The following is an 18,358-nucleotide window of genomic DNA, read 5'->3' on the forward strand; positions in this document are numbered from 1 at the left end:
TCTGAAATATACTCTATTGACAGCCATTATTGGAGTTGTGAGCTTCAAGCTTGAAAAATTAGTTTTCGAAAGAGTGCTTCATTTCAAGTGGGTGTTGTTGGATATTATTGGGGATCTTTTGATGAGTTTAAATCTCAAATTTTAGAGATTTTCGAGAAGATTTAAGGTGGTTTTGGATTGAATTTCAAATTTGAGCTTGAGGATAGCCATTGTTAAAGCTTGAGCTTCAAACTTGAAAAATTGATTTTATGAAGGAGTGATTTATTTCAAGTGGGTGTTATTGGGTTTTGTTGGGGATTTTTTGAGGAGTTTAATCTCAAATTTAAGGGAATTTGGAGAAAATTAAAGGTGGTTTTGCATAAAATTTCAGATTTGAGCTTGAGGTAAAAGATGAACATTTCAGATTTGAACTTGAGGTTGAAGATGAACACTTCAGATTTATAACTAAATTATAGACGAGACAACGTCTATGCATAGACTACTGAACTGTTATAGCAGAATGGGGTCCTCAAAAGAGCTATGTCACCACACTTGCATACTCTGCTAATAAGCCAACTACATGTTATTAGAATCTACAACCTAAAACTTGCTTTTGTAACCAAAAAGAATTTTTTTTAATAAGAAGTGAACTAATTTTAGACTATAAAACTTATATTTGTAACTAAACAATATGTTATCACCATGAAATTAGTGAAACAACACTATAATAATCTAAAATAAAGATAATTAATGAGTAATGCTAATAATGTGTTGAGGAAAAAGTTATGATGATCATAGTTATATGTAACAACTTGGAATTGGTTACATGACTATATGTGAACATCACATATTTTTTTAGCCATGTTGCAAATGGTTACTATACTAAATATGATCCATATTGAAATTGATGACATAATTACACGTGATCAATGTGAAATGTTCTTGTCTTTGTTGCAATAAGTGCAATAATTATGCGACCAACTAGTAATGTTTAGATTAATAGCGAACGACTTGTATAATTTCATCTTTTGTAACCAAAAAATATTTTTTTTAATAAGAAGTGAACAAATTTTAGATTATAAAACTTATATTTGTAACTAAACAATATGTTATCACCATGAAATTAGTGAAACCACACTACAATAATCTAAAATAAGGATAATTAATGAGTAAGGTCAATAATGTGTTGAAGAAAAAGTTATAATGGTTGTAGCTATATGTAACTATTTGGAATTGGTGACATAGCTATATGTGAACATTACAAATTTTTTCTAGTCATGTTGCAAATGGTTACTATACTACATATGATCTATATTGAAATTGATGACATAATTACATGCGATCAATGTGAAATGTTCTTGTCTTTATTGCAATAGGTGAAATAATTATACGATCAACTTGTAATGTTTAGATTAATAGCGAACGACTTGTATTATTTCAATGATATTAGTATATGGACCTGAGTAAAGATTCTGCTAGACTATTTCAGGCGGTGTCGTCTTCTTCCTTTTGGACGAACAACTGTTGTAATTTGATCCGAAACCATGTCAAATCTTAACCAAACTGCTTCAAATTTGAAATATAAACTCCCCTCTACGTTCTGGTTCTTTTGAGATATCACTCATGTGAAATAGAGCTCGATTGCGTTAATCCAAAATTTGAACAATCATCTTCTTCAACCTTGAGAGTTGTTATAAATCGATCCAAAATCATGTCAAATATCAACGAAATTGCTTCAAATTTTAGATATGAATTCTCCTCGATGTTCCGGTTTTTTTTTGAGGTATCACTCACTCAAAACGAAGATCGTTTGTGGTAACTCACATATTTGAATCAGAGCTTCAAAGCTTTGTTAATGGTCGTCAATGGCTTCCAGCTCCTTCATTATGTTTTTCAGCAACCAAAATGGGTATATACTTCAAGTTTAGCTTCCAACAACGATCACACACATAGAAGATGAAGGAATTAAAGAATTTGGGAGTAAAGAAATAATTTTTGGGGAAGAAGAACACAGAAGAAAAAAGAGAGAAAGAAAAAGAGAAAAGGTATTTTGTGAAAAGTTTAAAACTTAACCCCAAAGTTTTTAAAAATACAAAAAGACCCCCGTGTGTTTGCTAATCCTATCATTAGTAATGTTTGAAGCAAAAAATAAAAAAATAAAAAGAATGGGGGCCCTGTCACTTAGAAAAAGACTTTTGGGGTCCTGCCACCTCAAAATTCTAAGTTACTCTTTGTTGTTTGAAATTAGTTTAGACAACATATTAGTGAAGTTTAGGCAAAATAGTTGAACTTTAGTTATATAAAAACTTTAGACACGGTGTCCAAAGTTAGACTTTGTCAAGACTAATTTCAGACACCGTATGTTTAAAGTTGCCCCAAAGTGGGTACATGTGCAAAAAAATTTAAGAAACCACCAAAACCCCAAAGTATTTAAGTTGCTCCGAAGTGGGTAATTAAAATTCTTTGACTTTGTTGGTTTTTAAGAAACCACCAAAAACCATAAAGTATATGGACTTGGGATTATGAACTCCAAATGTAATCTCTCAATTTTAATTTGATGATTTATTATTGTTATGATATAGAAAAGGTATCTATGGTGGTTGTTAAGAGTTAGATTGTTGAAGCTCTATTAATGGACATTAATAGAAGTTGATGAGTTATAATATCATAACTAGTGGATTGCTAAGGTTAGGTTGGTCAACGAAGGTGTAAATTTTATGAGGCAACTTATTTGGACGCTTTCGTTTACTGTATATTTAGCTTTACAAAAGATTCTGGTAGCTAGTGTAGGTAAACTTCATAAAACTGCTCCTGCTCTGCTTCTTTATGAGCCTGTTTGGATGGACTTAAAATAAGCAGCTTATAAGCTGAAAACAGCTAATAAGCAGTTTATAAGCTGGAAACAGCTTATAAGCCAAAAAAAAAAATAAGTTGGGTAGGCTAACTTATTTTTTTTGGCTTATAAGCTGTTTTAGCTAAGCTAAGTCAAACGGGCCCAATTATTTTTTTAGCCTTATTTTATGCACAAAATGATTTTAAGCTGGCCAGCCAAATACTCAAAAAAGCTGAAAACAGCTTATAAACAACTTATAAGCCAATCCAAACGGGCTCTATATTTCTTTCTTACTTGTTGTACAATAGTGTCTTTCAAATCTATTGTACATCAAAGAGTCCACTGACTTCTCATGCAACTATTGTTACTTGTTAGTTTTTTTGTGCGAGATACTACAAAATAAAATTGTTTTCTTTTGCTATTTTTCTATGATTTCACACTCTGTTTTAAATAAATCTTTTCTTACTTCTCTATGAATTGACAGTCCTTTTATGAAGAAAATCTTTTGCTACTTCTCTGCGTCTTGAGCCGTCTTTTGAGAAATGTATTCATTAAGGTGTTTATTTGATTAAAATTATTCAAATTAAATAAAAAAGGGCAACATGATACGCTAAATTTTCGCTATACGTAGGATTTGAGAAGAATCAATTAATAAATAATAATAATAATAATAATAATAACAATAACAATAATAATAAAATTTTAATATCAGGGACTAATAAAAGGGCCCTCCAAACCCACTTCTAAAGTAAAGTCCAATCTTGAGTCCTGCTTATCAAGCATCGTTCGAAAAATAAGTTTCATTTTTTTGTGCGGATTGCCCTTCAAACGCGATGGTCTTTAATTTTTGCCCTTCGCATAAAAAGTTGCCTAAAATAACCCGAGGTTTTGGGTTCGAACTCGACTCAGTAAACAAAAAACAAAAAAAAGCGCAAGGCAAGGTTTCACGAAAGTTATGCCTTACGGCATAATTTCTATATAGAAACTATGCCTTAAGGCATAACTTTTATATTGAAACTATACCTTAAGGCATAACTTGCCTTATGAATTATTTTTTTCTACACTGCTGAGATTCTACAGAAGTTAGGCCTGAAGAACTAACTTTTGCCCGAATAGGCCTAATTTGCTATGAAATTCTGCCTTGCGATTTTTTTTTAATACTCTGCTAGGGTTTGAACCCAGAATCTCAGGAGTATTTTCGTCCACTTAAAGTGCCGAAGGGCAAAAATTAAAGACCAGCAATTTGAGGAGCAAAAAATTAAAGAAACATCCCCGAATAAGGGCATTTGTGCGAATGACCCAATAAGTTTTCGCACGGATTGTCTTTTAATAGCACTCGTCTTTAATCGTTGTCCCTCATATTTGTGGTCTTTAATTTTTGTCTCTACTACTTATTTAATAAAATTATCTAGACTTGCTTCGCTCGGCCTAATTTCTGTAACATTTTCATCCTTGGAACTGAATTTTTGCCTCGCTCGGCCTAAATGTAGGAATTAAATTATGCAGCATAAATTTTATAGTATTTTTCAGATTATGTTGAGTGTTGAAAGTTTTGCCTTGTGGGGCATAATTTGTGTGGATTTTATGATATATATGCTGAAGTTAAACGTAAAATATGTCGAGCGAAATCTAAAATTATGTCGTTTTTCAGATTATGTTGAGTGTTGAAAGTTTTGCCTTGTCCGTCTAACTTGTGGAATGTTGTGACACATATGTTGAATCTTAACGTAAATTATGCGAGCAAAATCTAAATTATGTCGCGCTAAAAATGCTGCAGGGCACAAATTAAAGATCATAAATTTAAAGGACAAAAATTAAAGACCACCCGAAAATTAGGCCATTTGTGCAAATGACCCTTCAAAAATTAAAACGAAATGGAGAGAACTATAAATCAGTAAATTAGCTAATAAGTCGATTGTTTTAGTTACTTAATAAAAAAAGAGAATGAAAAGGTATAGAAATACAGGATGTGTTTGGTTCCGATGTGTTTTTTTTATAGAAAATGTTTTCTTGAAAAAATAAGTTAATTTTTTTTTTTTACTTATTTTTTGGTGTTTGATAAGTAAGAAAAAAATAAAAAAAATAAAAATATCTCAAATATTTATATGTAATCTAGCAATAGATTATAGGGGTGGGATGAAGTGAGAAGTGGGATTTAGAGCTGGCGAGGGATGGGATGGTCGAGGAATGAAGGTTGGAGGAATTGGGTGGGTGGGAAGGAGATAATGAATTTGGAATGTTATTATGTTACTCATTGAACTAGTTTTCTCACTTTCTTTAAGGAAGTCAATCTCTTATTTTTAAGGTAAGTGTTTTCATAGAAAAATTATTTTTCAAACCTTTTAACCAACCAAACATGAAAAAAAAAAACCAATTGGATTAAGAGAGACACCTAATTACATGAGGAGAAGCTTTGTTTCCTAAATGCTAACTTTTAGGAAAAAATTATTAAAATGTCATATAATTTATGTCTTTCTAGAAAACTATGTTTGCTAGAAGTAACAAATATTCATGTGTGTACAAATATATATATATATATATATATATTTGTAACACTAATCCAATTTTTTTTTCAATTTAGATTAGAAATAATCGAGGATCACCTAATTCAATTTCACTTTTGATGAATCAGAAGTTTGGATGATCACTCAACTTTTGATAATTGACTCTCCTAGTCATTCAATTTTGTGTTGTCTTCCAGAGTCACTCAACTTTGCGAAGTTAGCTTGCATAATCATTTTAGCCTGAAACCGGTACCTATTTAATGATGTGGCAACTGTAAATTTTTAGAAAACAGTATTTAAAAAAATTAAAATCAATATTTAAATTTATTCAGGACCCAATCCATCATAATGATAAAAATAATTAAAGATCGTCGGTAGAAAATTAACATATTCAGGGAAAAAAGTCATACATTGAAACAAAGTTCCTCAAAATAACTTTCATTTGAGCCATTGAACTGAAAAAAATAAAATTCAGGTCTTGAGTTCGAGCCTTAGAAAAATAAAAAAAATCTTCGTGGGGAGCGTTCTTTTGTAAAGTTATTTTGATATTAAAACTAAGTGATAAGCGTAAAAACTAATTTTTAGAATCAACCTGGAACCTGATTTTGAAGACAATTTTTTTCTCTTCATTTTTCTTTTGTTTGGAAATATTTTGTAAAAAGTGAAGACATGTAATTAGCTATTTATTGATTTTCACCGATATAAAAGCATTTATAAAGTCTTTAGATTTAATGATACTTTTTCAAACAACAACTTAACCAGTGGAATCTCACAATGTGGGGTCTGGGGAGGGTACGTAGAGTATATGCAAATCTTACCCCCACCTTGAAAGGTAGGGAGGCTGTTTCCGAAAGACCCTCGGATCAAGAGAGAACAAGACAAAAAGGTCAGATAAGGACAAACATATCAAAGCAATATGAAAATGAGAAATAACAAAAGCGAGGAAATCATGATAAAACAGTCTGGAAAGAAAGGAGTAGTAGCTACCATAAATAAATAAGACAATCGAAGTACAAGACCCAACAAATAGAAGCAGAAATCAAAGGGCAATAAACGAATGAGCAAAACTACGACTACTAGTACGAAAGAATAAGCGAGACTATCTACTAGCCTTCTATCATAATCTGAGTGCTCTACAACCACCTATCTAAAATCATATCCTCTGTAAGCTGAAACTGCGTCATGGCCTGTCTAATCACCTCTCCCAATAGGCGTGAGAGGTTGGCTATGGACGATTTCAGGAGAGGTAGAGGTAGGCCAAAGAAGTATTGGAGAGAGGTGATCAGAGAACTAATTTCCAATATAATTCTTTCAAAATCTTTTCCAAACACTCAGTATTATTTTTCAAACAATAACTAGTTCTCTCCAAAACCAAACCAAAAATAAAATTCAAATGCCACCAAAGAGTTTTTACTTGCTAGCGCCTTTTGTGAATTGAGTTTTTCTTAAGTTTTTACCCAAATTAAATAAATTGCAGCTGCCAGTCTGCCACCAAAGACTAAATCTCTTATATAGTTAACTCATTAAACGGGTCTTTAAGAATAGAGTGATATTTATAATGGATCGGTCCTAAAGAAATTTAAATATTGATTTTAATTTCCTTAAATATTTTTCTCTAAAATTTTACAGCCGACACGTCATTAAATATGTACCTGCAATTATATTTTCTGCTAAATGACCATAAAACTTAACTAAGCAAAGTTGAGTGAATTTTGAAAGACAACAAAATTGAGTGATTATGATAGGCAATTAGCAAAAGTTGAGTGACCATCCAAGCTTTTAACTCCAATTTTAATGTGTGATTGGTAAAATATGAAAATATTTAAGATCTTACTTGATCCTGATTTGAAAAATCGTGTAGATGATAGGAATCATTGCAGAGCGAAGAGAGGAAAAGACAGGAAGAAAAAAGGATTAAAGAGGTAAATACTTTTTTCAAAAAGAAAAAGAAAAGAAGAAAACAAATATTAGTATGATAATAGAAATAGACAAGGAAACAAGAGAGGACTGATGAGGTAATGTATTTCAAAGACAATAATATCATGTTTGGCCAAGATTTTAGAAAGTTAAAAAAGTGTTTTTTTTTTTTTCAAACGTATTTTTCAGATTGATCAGCCAACACAAACTAATACTCTCCAAAAATATTTTTTCCTTCGCAAAATACTTTTCAAAATAAACAAATATCAAAAGTTTTGGTCAAATGAGCTATAAATGTCTTACAAATGGGGTGAAAAAGTTTTAAAAAGTTAAGTCAATAATTCAACTAAGCATCAAATCCCAAACAAGGCTAGGTCTGCTATATGAATTCACACTCATCACTCTTTTGGGCAAATTAATTCACTTGCAACAAAATTTTGTCACCAAGGAAGTATCAAGAAACCCTGTCCAGCAGCTACTCTCAAGAAGGCTTGTCGGACCCCCGAATCAGTCTGCTCCAAAACCTCATTTGGACCCTCATATAAGCTCACCAACAGTTGCTGCTTTCTAAACTCACGCACACAAGTTTCAAGCATTAAATAGTTTTGACGATTCCAAATCTGAACTTCGATATAACTTCTTAATTATTATTTTACTATTTTCTTCTACTGCTATAGTTTAACATTTTAAACTCCATATTCTGATCATATGGTGCCACGTAATGAAAAGAAAGGCGTAACACCTATAGATAATTTAAAACCAAAAGCAGCTTTCATTAGGGGTCCGTCGACGTGGACTCGCATTTAGGCCGGCCGCGAGCGCGAGGCGCACGGGAGGCCAGTATCCGCCCCGCGACACCACCGCGACCCACTGTGCGTCGGGCAGTCTGGCCACACGCCCACACTGGTGTCGCGTAGCCTGGCCGCTACATGATCCTAAAACCGTCGTAGCGTCGTGCAAGGGTCCATCATGTAAATCCCTTAACACGCCCATCCGCGACCCAGAGCATGGGCGCGGTGTGCGGGGGGCGACGCGATGCGTGACGCCCAGGCAGACGTGCCCTCGGCCTAATGGCTTCGGGCGCAACTTGCGTTCAAAGACTCGATGTCGCTGGGCAGTGGCCTATGCCACCATGCGTTGGGCTATGTCAGTGGGCGGTGGCCACTGTGCGTTGGGCTATGTCGCTGGGCGGTGGCCACTGTGCGTTGGGCTTCGGTACAAAGGAAAAAGTTTTTCAGAAAAATAAGTAAATTTCCTACTTATATTTTTGTGTTCAGTACATAAATAAAAAATATTATTCTAAACGTATTTGTATATAATCTAAACAAATACAATGGGGAACTACGAGGGTGGGGTAAAGATAAGTGGTGGTGGATAATCAATGTGGAATCTCACTTGTGCAACTTATTTTTCCTACTTCCACTAGGAGAGTCATTTTTCTCATTTCAAGGAACTTGTTTCCAAAAAATTTGACCAACCGAACAAGGGAAATTGAAAATTTCCTAGAAAATGTTTTCTTCCATACCGAACACAACCTAACTATAGGGATCTAATAGCTCAGTTAGTTGACTACTTGAATTCTCACCTTGTTGGTGAAGCCTAACCCATGCCTTAAACATATGCCAGGAAAATAGTTGCTCTATCATAGCCAACTAACAAATTCACAAACTAGACCTACTTGCTGATTTCATTAACAACAGAAGTACTTACAACAATTAGTAACAACAGAAGTACTTACAACAATTTTCCATCTAATTGTCAGACACAAACATCTTAGCTAGTCCAATGCCTAATGAACTTGATTGAAACTAAGCAGTGATATTTACAAGAAGCTGGCAGCAACCATGATTTGATGCCGCTCATTTAGTAGGAGTTAAACGCGGAATAAAACCTGGAGGAAAGTCATCAACAGGCTCCCTTTTGATTACTTGAGTCAGTTCCTTGCAACCCTCGGAGGATCTTGAAACCAGAGGAGTAACTGATTCAGACCGATCGCAGGTAGCAGCAGTAACAGTTTCTTTTAAAGATCTAGCAAAGCCATTTCTGGAAGTAATTGTTGAGACAACTTTGTCCGGAATACCTACATTTTCTCCAGCCATCATGTCTATCTCCATGTCAACCTCATCTTGATAACCCTCCAAGTCAACCTCATTGGCTGTACAGACATCTTCCCCCCCTATCATGTCTATCTCCATATCAATCACTTCACTGCTGCCCCCTTCAGCATATCCGACTGTATCTTGTCTCACGCGGTAAAATAGTCCCCACAGGAAGTTCTCGCTGTTCCATCCTGCAAGAACATCCACAAGGTGAAAGGCAGCTCTAGAATTATCAGATAATCTTTTCTTTTATTCATCTATCAGATAATCTTCTCAGAGTATAAGCTCTCGAAGGGTCGGTCAGCCTCCCAAAATTTTAATGAATCTCCATGACTAAAGTATCAAGGAAAATCAGGAGTTACATTCTGCTGCGCATAGTGCTAATAGTAGAATTCAAGCCCTATTAAGAGGAACTGTCAAGTGTCCATTCTCTTAGTGGTTACTTTTCTTTTCAAGAAAACAAGGGACTTAAGAAAGCAAATTAGTAAGGCTTACAGAGACTGCTTTTTCTTTTTTTGATGAAAAAAAATACGAAAAGAAGGCAAGTGTAATATATATCTGACAAGTGTGTAGGGTTATGCCAACGAAGCAGTGTATGGTCGTTAGATGCCTGTCTGAGACGAGTTAAACTTACATTCAAGGCACATCAACTACAGATAAATCAATCCAAGTTACATATCTTTCAGCCTCCCGAGTGCATGAAAAATTAGATAATTGATCTAGTCTTCAGCAAATGTACGATCAGTACCACTACAGCTCGGCCTGATGACATAACATAATTATACTTAAAACGAAACCAAACAAATATCCCCAACTTAAAAAGGCATAATCTTCTGGATAGACAGGTAAATTGATCTTCTATAGAGCATAATGAAATATATGTATTAACTAAAAATTCATTGAAAGAGAATAAGAAAATGAGAAAGAATATATAGAGTTACTTTGAGAATCACTGCACAGGGCTGTGGATGCAAGTACAAGCAGCTCAACATCATTTATAAGCGTTCTCATCACCAAATCTCTGATACGCATGAACTCCACCAGAGAAATATATAGCTCAGACCTACATATAATGGGATATGCAAATAAATTTCTAGTAAAAACCTTCCTGGGCAAGGGCGCCACTTCTACTTTGCGACCCTTACCCCTTTTCGGATAGATATATAAGGTAGAAGCTGACCTTTCTCTTTGACTTGCAAAGAAATACAGTCCTATATCTTCTTTACCCGGACAATGATTGTTGAATAGACTTGTCCAGATATCCCCACGCGGCACTAGTTCAAATTTAAGAGCATCAGGCAATATCCTTGAGAACTCATACACCTTACGTCTAATTCTGGAAGGAGGATAAGCCTGGATACAATTATTGAACATCCCAGGTGCAAATTCCAGAGCACCTAAGATGTCAAAACTTCCCCTAAAATGAAAAGAGGAAGAGAAAGACTAATAAATATAGGGGAGAGCTTGTATTCCTGTTGAATGGTGAAAATTCCTCAAGTAAAAGAAAGATATTCAATATGTATGTAGTCTGGAGAATAATCCAAGAAAAACTTTTCTGCTTTTAATGCATAACGAAAGGCATATTCGAGTTTCAAGGACACAAAAAGATCCATGAAGCTATTTCTCAGAGAAAAAAACATAAAGAGAGTTTCACATGCAGCTAGAATTGTTCTGAATTTTACATCTTATTAAGTTGCGGAACTGAAAAAATTAGAAGAAGAAAAACAATGTATGGCTCCCATATAACCAACTTCCCTAGGATTTCTTGTTTTCCATACATGAAAACATAAGTTGGCCCATAATACAATGACATAGAGAGGCAGTAACTTCATGTCTTCAAGGAATCTCTCCATAATGGGAATCAATTTTACTAACGTCTCATTAAGCAGTACCCATTCAGATTATTATTAAGTCACAACTCACAACTATGTATGAGCAGCACTCTTTCCCATAGCTGGGCATATATTCTACAGTGCCTTATTTATTTGTTTAGTGATACTAATGGCGTCCCTGCCTTGCATGCACCCCAACTAATTCGCTGGGCAACCTGTCCATCCCACAAGCACATATTGCCAAGGTAATGCTGTCAACCAAGGCTAGAACAGATGGGCGCACCAGGTGATTTAGTTGGGATTCAGACCTGGAATCTCCAAGTTGTAACTCAACCACTAGGCCATCCCCTCGGGAACCAACATTATGTTATTAATTAAATTGTATTATTTATGTTTTCTTACTTATCAATAGGGAAATAACAAAGAAAATGTTAATCAGTCAGCTGAATATAATAAATTGAGCAAGTTGAAGCAAAAGATAATCTTATTACTCCATAGACTATGAACTGATATACACACAAACAAATAATAGTCTCTGTGACAGAGCTCCACCAACTAAACCAGAAAATAAGGAAAATAAAATAACAAACTCCTAAAATGGTGGAAACAAAAATAACAACCTATGCAGTAAAACAAAGTAGTAACAGTAAGGAATAAGCAGTAACAACGTTCTTATTCTGACTACTAGCAAAGATACAACAACATACCCAGTGTAATAACGTTCTAATACTGACTACTAGCAAAGATGGGCCATCCAAAAAGCTAGGATGCAAAAACAGAGATGAGCTGAATTTGAACATTTTTATTTGGTGCTCAGTTTACCCCGTGTTTGTCTATCGAAAACAACCTCTCTACCTTACACAAGGAGGGGTAAGGTCTGCGTATACTCTACCCTTCCCAGACCCCACTTGTGGGATCACACTGGGTATGTTGTTGTTTTTGTTGTTTACCCTGTACTTCTGTTAGAAATTAATGTGCATGATGAAGGGTACTTACTCCCAGGAAGGAACTCGAGCAGGATCACAAGGGTGCGTCATAGGTGGAATCATCATTCGACTCGCATTCACAGCATCAGGACTCCTAAGCTCCAGAATGTTAGAACCACCAGAACCTAAAAGGCAGGCTACATCAATTGGATGGAAGTACAGAAGTAGCTAAAAGTTCCTATGAAAGCTTTATAGATATTGATGGTGTAAAAACTCCAGATATATCAAACATCATTTTTAAAAAAAATTAATTAGACTATAATACTATATGATAGAAAATGAAATTTCTGATGAATAAAGATATAAGAAGAGGACAAATTTGAACAAGTAATGAATACAAGAGATGTTGGTGATCACTTACATTTAGATGATTGTACTGGTGTTTTGCTCTGTTCAGTGATTTTGGCATTTTGAAGATTCTGAGGTTTCGTATATCCTGCTGATCCTAAAGAACGCTGCACTGTACTCTTCTCAGGAAAAGAATTTGAAATTTGAGCTCTAGGCTTGTTAAAATTCCCTCGAGTTATGGTTGCCATGGATTTGGTTTTCACGACTCTTGAAGAGCCAGTAATTTTCAGCGGACATCCATATTTCTTGACGCCTGATGATAGACCAAGTGCTTCTTCAACAGGTATATATCTCGTTTTCCCAGTCTGTACCTCCTTTTCCCAGTTAATAGAATGCCCACCAGGAAACGTCGTACGTTTCTTTGGTTGCACAGTACTCTGACAATTCTTTGCAGAGGCATGTAACTTGGATCCCTCAGAATACTCATTTTCTAGTCCATGTGATGAAGACATTACCCCCTTGCCAATATCACAGTCTTCACAACACCAATCCTCTGGTGCATGTTCAAAATAGCGCATCATGCAATACCTGAAAAGAAGAGAAAAGCAGAATTTTTTTAAAATAGGAAGAGGACTACGTGTGCATAAAAATACAGACTGTACTTAAGAGAATCAAATGCCACAACATGCTAATCAAAGAATCAATGTATCCTCTAGGTAGAACACAATAGCCAATACCATTTAGGATCGGCAGTGAAGAATGCCAGAAAGATTAGACAACTCGAAGAGGTCCTTATTCTCCCTACGAGGTCATATCACTTCCATTTAGGCTTTTAGTTCTATTATGCTTTTCATCCCTGTTTAAGATTCCAGAAAAGGGAAGCAAAGCTGATAATCCAACTAGCAATTTCCTTCGAAGAGGAGCAGCCCCTTGTGTGAAAAGATCAACTTCTCACCTAGAATGGCAAATCAACCAAAAGAGAAGGGGTTTGGGATTGGGAATTTTGGTTTCACAAATCTAACATTTCTTAAAACAATGTTTGAGGTTTACAAAGAACATATAGTTATGGCACAAGGAGATTAGAAACAAGTACGGATTAGAGAGTCAAGGCTTACAGCTTGCCTGCCAATTGTCCACCCTTTCATGCTTAAAAACGAGAGAGAGAGAGAGAGAGCAAGCTAGCGAGAACTTACTGATGCACTTGAACATCTTTACACTGATAGCAGGTAACAATTGCATCTTGAAAACCTATATCACCGCAAGTGTTACAAATTTTTTCCTGCAAGTTCATACAGAAAACACAAGAAATTCGTAAGCCGGACCGACTCTTGATCCAACTTAAGTGAAGCTCATATTGCCTTCTGGTTTTTGGCAATGAACAAGGATCTAGATGCTATCAAAGAGCTCCATTTAGCTTCTTTTGTTACACAGAATAAGATTACCATATGAATAGAATGAATAATGAGGAAACAAATTGTCATCAGTTACACAAAGCTAAATCATAATCAGCAAAATCAAGTTCTCATCTTCCTTTAGCTCACATGCTTATCTTTCATGATTTGCAGCAGAAGCATATCCAGCAGTGCATTCCAATTATTATCCAAACAAATTATTTTCCTAGCATATTTTTGGTTATATCTCCTCCAGATAGAAACACCTCCACTCCTCCTCCTTAAAGAAGCACTTTAAAGAGGTAAAGGACAGTAAAAGCCAGTGGTGCAATACCAGTATTCTTCCTGCCCATGTAAATAGATGACAAGCAGTTCGATCTGCTTCTCTTTTGGTTAATCAGAAGAGAGTTTATCTATATACTTATTAAGTTTGTTGTTGTATTTTAATCTTTTACCATTGGACACAATCTACACTGATATGAATATCCTCCCCTACATCTTCTTTTGGACAGGAAAGGGGAATTATTCAGAACAACAAAGACAACCTGTGGTAGTTAGAGCATAAACTTGATGCACAAAATAAATCTCTCCAGTCTAAAGCAATATATCATATGATCTTTATCTTTGCAGCAAAAAGAAAACGAAAAACCCAACCATAGTGCAGTATGCATTGATGTTAAACTATTTTCAAACTAAAATTTTAACAAATCGTTGAATTTGGAGTAAAATGTTCTAAAAACTAACTAAATTTTAATTCCCATCCACTAACAGCCTAATACATACACAGAGGTATTACTAGTAGAACAAGGTATAAGCAAACATCCTTAGTAGCGAAACAACAACGTAATATCCGAGTATGGGGCAAGCAAGAGTAAAATAAATTAGGACTTGGGACAATTGAACTGCACTCAAACTAATTAGGAATAAAGCACCCAACAAACAGCAGCATATTGATTACTATTGCCTAATGGAGATAAAATCGAAGTTCCTAACAGTTGTGGAACAGTGATATATTATAGATCACTATAGCTGATACATTGTTTGATGATCAAATCTGGAACTTTAGTACCATACTGTTGATGAAGGGAAAGGGCAATATTTTGAGTATATTGTCAAGGTTTTCTCTTAATCTAGTCACTTAATGATATAGAAGATGTTATTATAGCACTTGTACTGAATTCAAGCTTCTTATAAAAGGAAAACATACTAGACAAAAGAGTTGAGAACTTTAGAAGCTAATACTGGCTATTCTCGGTATGTGCAGCATGTCATCCCTTACATCTGATGGAATATATCAATTTTTTAAAGATGAACATATTATGCATCAAAGACTGTTAACCATAGGAAAATCATCTAGTGAGCTGGTCAAACGTACCACATATTTGTACCACACCGTATGACCCTCGAACGACAATTCCTAACAGGTATTGGTTAAAGGGGCCATATGAACATAGATAATTAGCTAACTGATTTTGTTAAGCCAAGAATGTGAAAACAATGACCCAAAAAGCACCATCCCTCTTATTTTTGATAAAAGTAAGTAGTGATTTTTTTTATTTTTATTTTTTATGACATGGAACCTGCAGCCGCAACCCTTCGGGTGCGCACAGGTAAACCAGCTTCTGTGTAATAGCTCGTAAACCATACAGGAGAGATAGCCCGCACTAGGCATTTCCCGTGCGACAAGCTCGATCCAGAGGCAAATCTGGCAATAGGGGTTTCAAACCTGAGACCTCCATTATGAATGCCCCATGCTCAACCATCTGAGCCACCTTGCGCCATTAAGAAGTAGTAATTATATTGATAGAGAAATAGTCTAGCACTAAGTTGGTGTTAGTCCTTCTGTACAAGTTCCTATCCCTGTAACGAGTCTATAAAAGTTATCAATGCTATTTTCATCTTTAAATAGTGTAGATTACACCTACACTTTATATTCTTCTGTACTATCAGCTTTCCAACTAAAATTTTAAACCTTAATAAGCTGAAGAAGATGATAGAAGATAAAATGCACAGAATTAGATATTAATCAGAGCTGATTCTGTCATTTGGACCAAGACATAAAAGTATGAATTTTATTCATGTTTTGTTGGCCATTACTGGAACAAGTTTTTATATTATATATACACACTCACAGTAGAAATTACTTATTATTCCTTTCAGTACCTTCTTGGTACTGTTATGATATTTAAATATTTAATAATATTATCTTCAACTGATAACAAACAATCTACATTGAGAAGCAAAAAAACCAATAGATATGAAAGTTATTGAAGTTAAAACCTATTCCAGTTAACATTTATTTATCATGGGAACTGCTAATCAATGCCAGTGGAACTTTCTATCCGTGTAGATATTCACCACTACTCTGATTGGTCCATATTATCCTTCTTTTAAAATGTTGAACACTCCTTTATTTTTACTTTTTAATAATTATGATGTATGGACCAGCTCCATCCTTAAGAAAGATATATTCAATACGTATTTATATAAATTACTCCCTTTTATCACTCTTTAAACATCTTATTTAACTAATACTACTCTACTGATTTGAACAATAAGGACAGATTTAGAGGGGAAAAAAAAATTAATGACTTTTTTAAACTTCAAATATTTTGCAAGAAATTCAGCTTGATGAAACGGCCAATTATCAACTTTTTAAAATATTTTTTCCTGATATCCTATAATTCTAAATCAAACCAAAAAAGACATTTTAAAAATGCCACACAAAAGATAAGTTTAACAACACTGATTCAAGTCATACAAACCCCCCCCCCCCCCCCCCCAAAAAAAAAAATCAACAATTCTTTCAGACATTTTCAGCCACCACTATATGAACAATAAACCCAGTAAAATACAAAACCCTCTAAATCTTAATTATTCTTTTAACTTTAAGTTACTCATTTTCCATTTTTGATGAACCCATAAAAGTGAAAACCCTCTATATCTTATCCAAGCTTCACTTTATTTTTTTATTTACTCATTTTCCATTTTTGATGAACCCATAAAAGTGAAAACCCTCTATATCTTATCCAAGCTTCACTTTATTTTTTTTATTTACTCATTTTCCATTTTTGGTGAACCCCGTAAAGTGAAAACCCTCTAAAGCTTATCTAAGCTTTTATTTTTAATTTACTCATTTTCCATTTTAAAAACATCCGAGAATCAGAAATCCAAAATACTCCACTAATTATTCTCCAATAAAGTAAAACAAAACACATCTTTCAGAAAAATTACTAGTTAAATAGCATATTTACAACCTTGCCTTTTATGTTTTCCATAAAAAATGAAAAAAAAAAAAAAGGCACACGCTTAAGCCCATAGTAATCATCCCAAAAAGAATGTCGGCCTTATAGCATGAACATTCGGTATGGGAAAAACAAATGAATACTAGTATAAAAAAGTGTAATACTCCTCCGTTGTAATTTATGTGAACCTTTTTGAGGTACGAGATCAAATTTTATAACTTTAATCGTAAATTTTGCAACAGATTTTTAAATTTGTAAAAAAAAAATTATATACATAAAAAATACTATAAGTCATAATAATTCATAATTCAAAAAGATGTAAGGCAAACGTGGTAAAAAAAACTACCTCACAGACAACATAAGAGTAATATATTAAACAAAAAGTTAGGGTTTGAGTAGGATTTTACCATGTGGGCCTTGTGAGTGTTGTGTTGTTCCTTTTGCCTCGGAGATTGAGTGGTCATTTGTGTTCCACGGCGACACACCGACAATGAAAAAAATATGCGAAGTGGTCCTACACAGCACACACACACAACAACTTATGGGGTATTAAAATAGTAATTTTAGACAAAAATGGATAATGACTCAGCGCCGGTTCATGAGTAACACTGCATTAATAAAAGGAAATTTGGCACACATTTCTCGTTTCTGCGGACAGAGTTGTGGACCAGTGGGAGATTCTTTCTTGTTGAGGTCCTTTATTTTTCATGATTGTTTGTTTGTTACCATGTGGTTTTGATGTTTTTACTTGTAAATTTTGTGCTACTACTAACTGCTAAGTGTATACTAAACTTGGGGCCATAAATGACTCATATTTTGGCAGTTAGTTTCGGAGGGCTGCGTGATAAGAAAGTGCCATCAAAATTTAAAGGTAAGTTATACAAAATGGTGGTTAGACCGACTTTATTGTACGGGGCGAAGTGTTGGCCAGTCAAGAACTTTCACGTTCAGAAGATGAAAGTCGCGAAAATGCAAATGTTGCGGTGGATGTGTGGGCATAGTATGAGGGATAGAATTAGGAATGAAGATATCCGGGACAAGGTGGGAGTGGCATCGGTGGAGGACAAGATGCGGGAAGCGAAGCTGAAATGGTTTGGGCATGTGAAGAGGAGAGACACAGATGCTCCAGTGTAGAGGTGTGAGAGGTTTGCTATGGACAGTTTCAGGAGAGGTAAAGGGAGGCCGAAGAAGTATTGGGGAGAGGTGATTAGACAGGATATGACACAGTTTCAGCTCACCGAGGACATGACCTTAGATAGGAGGTTGTGGAGGACTCAGATTAAG

General features: G+C 34.8%; 1 protein-coding gene across 3 annotated transcripts; it reads right to left on the minus strand.

Annotated features, from left to right (window-relative positions):
- Positions 1 to 8,893: 8,893 nt before the first annotated feature.
- On the minus strand, positions 8,894 to 17,784 carry LOC132632865 (PHD finger-containing protein 1-like). Of its 3 annotated transcripts, none has more exons than XM_060348983.1 (7): positions 17,482 to 17,784; positions 13,632 to 13,717; positions 12,512 to 13,026; positions 12,161 to 12,275; positions 10,513 to 10,749; positions 10,274 to 10,395; positions 8,894 to 9,523 (listed from the first exon to the last, which is right to left on the minus strand). In XM_060348983.1, the coding sequence occupies exons 1-7, from the start codon at positions 17,536 to 17,538 to the stop codon at positions 9,093 to 9,095; spliced, it is 1,563 nt and encodes a 520-aa protein (XP_060204966.1). In that variant the 5' UTR covers positions 17,539 to 17,784; the 3' UTR covers positions 8,894 to 9,092. The 3 variants fall into 3 exon arrangements, with proteins under 3 accessions (XP_060204966.1, XP_060204967.1, XP_060204968.1); XM_060348984.1 differs by lacking the exon at positions 17,482 to 17,784 and adding an exon at positions 15,205 to 15,945; XM_060348985.1 differs by lacking the exon at positions 17,482 to 17,784 and adding an exon at positions 15,037 to 15,187.
- Positions 17,785 to 18,358: the final 574 nt, after the last annotated feature.

The sequence above is a fragment of the Lycium barbarum genome, chromosome 3 (assembly GCF_019175385.1).
Source record: "Lycium barbarum isolate Lr01 chromosome 3, ASM1917538v2, whole genome shotgun sequence".
NCBI classification, from domain to species: domain Eukaryota; kingdom Viridiplantae; phylum Streptophyta; class Magnoliopsida; order Solanales; family Solanaceae; genus Lycium; species Lycium barbarum.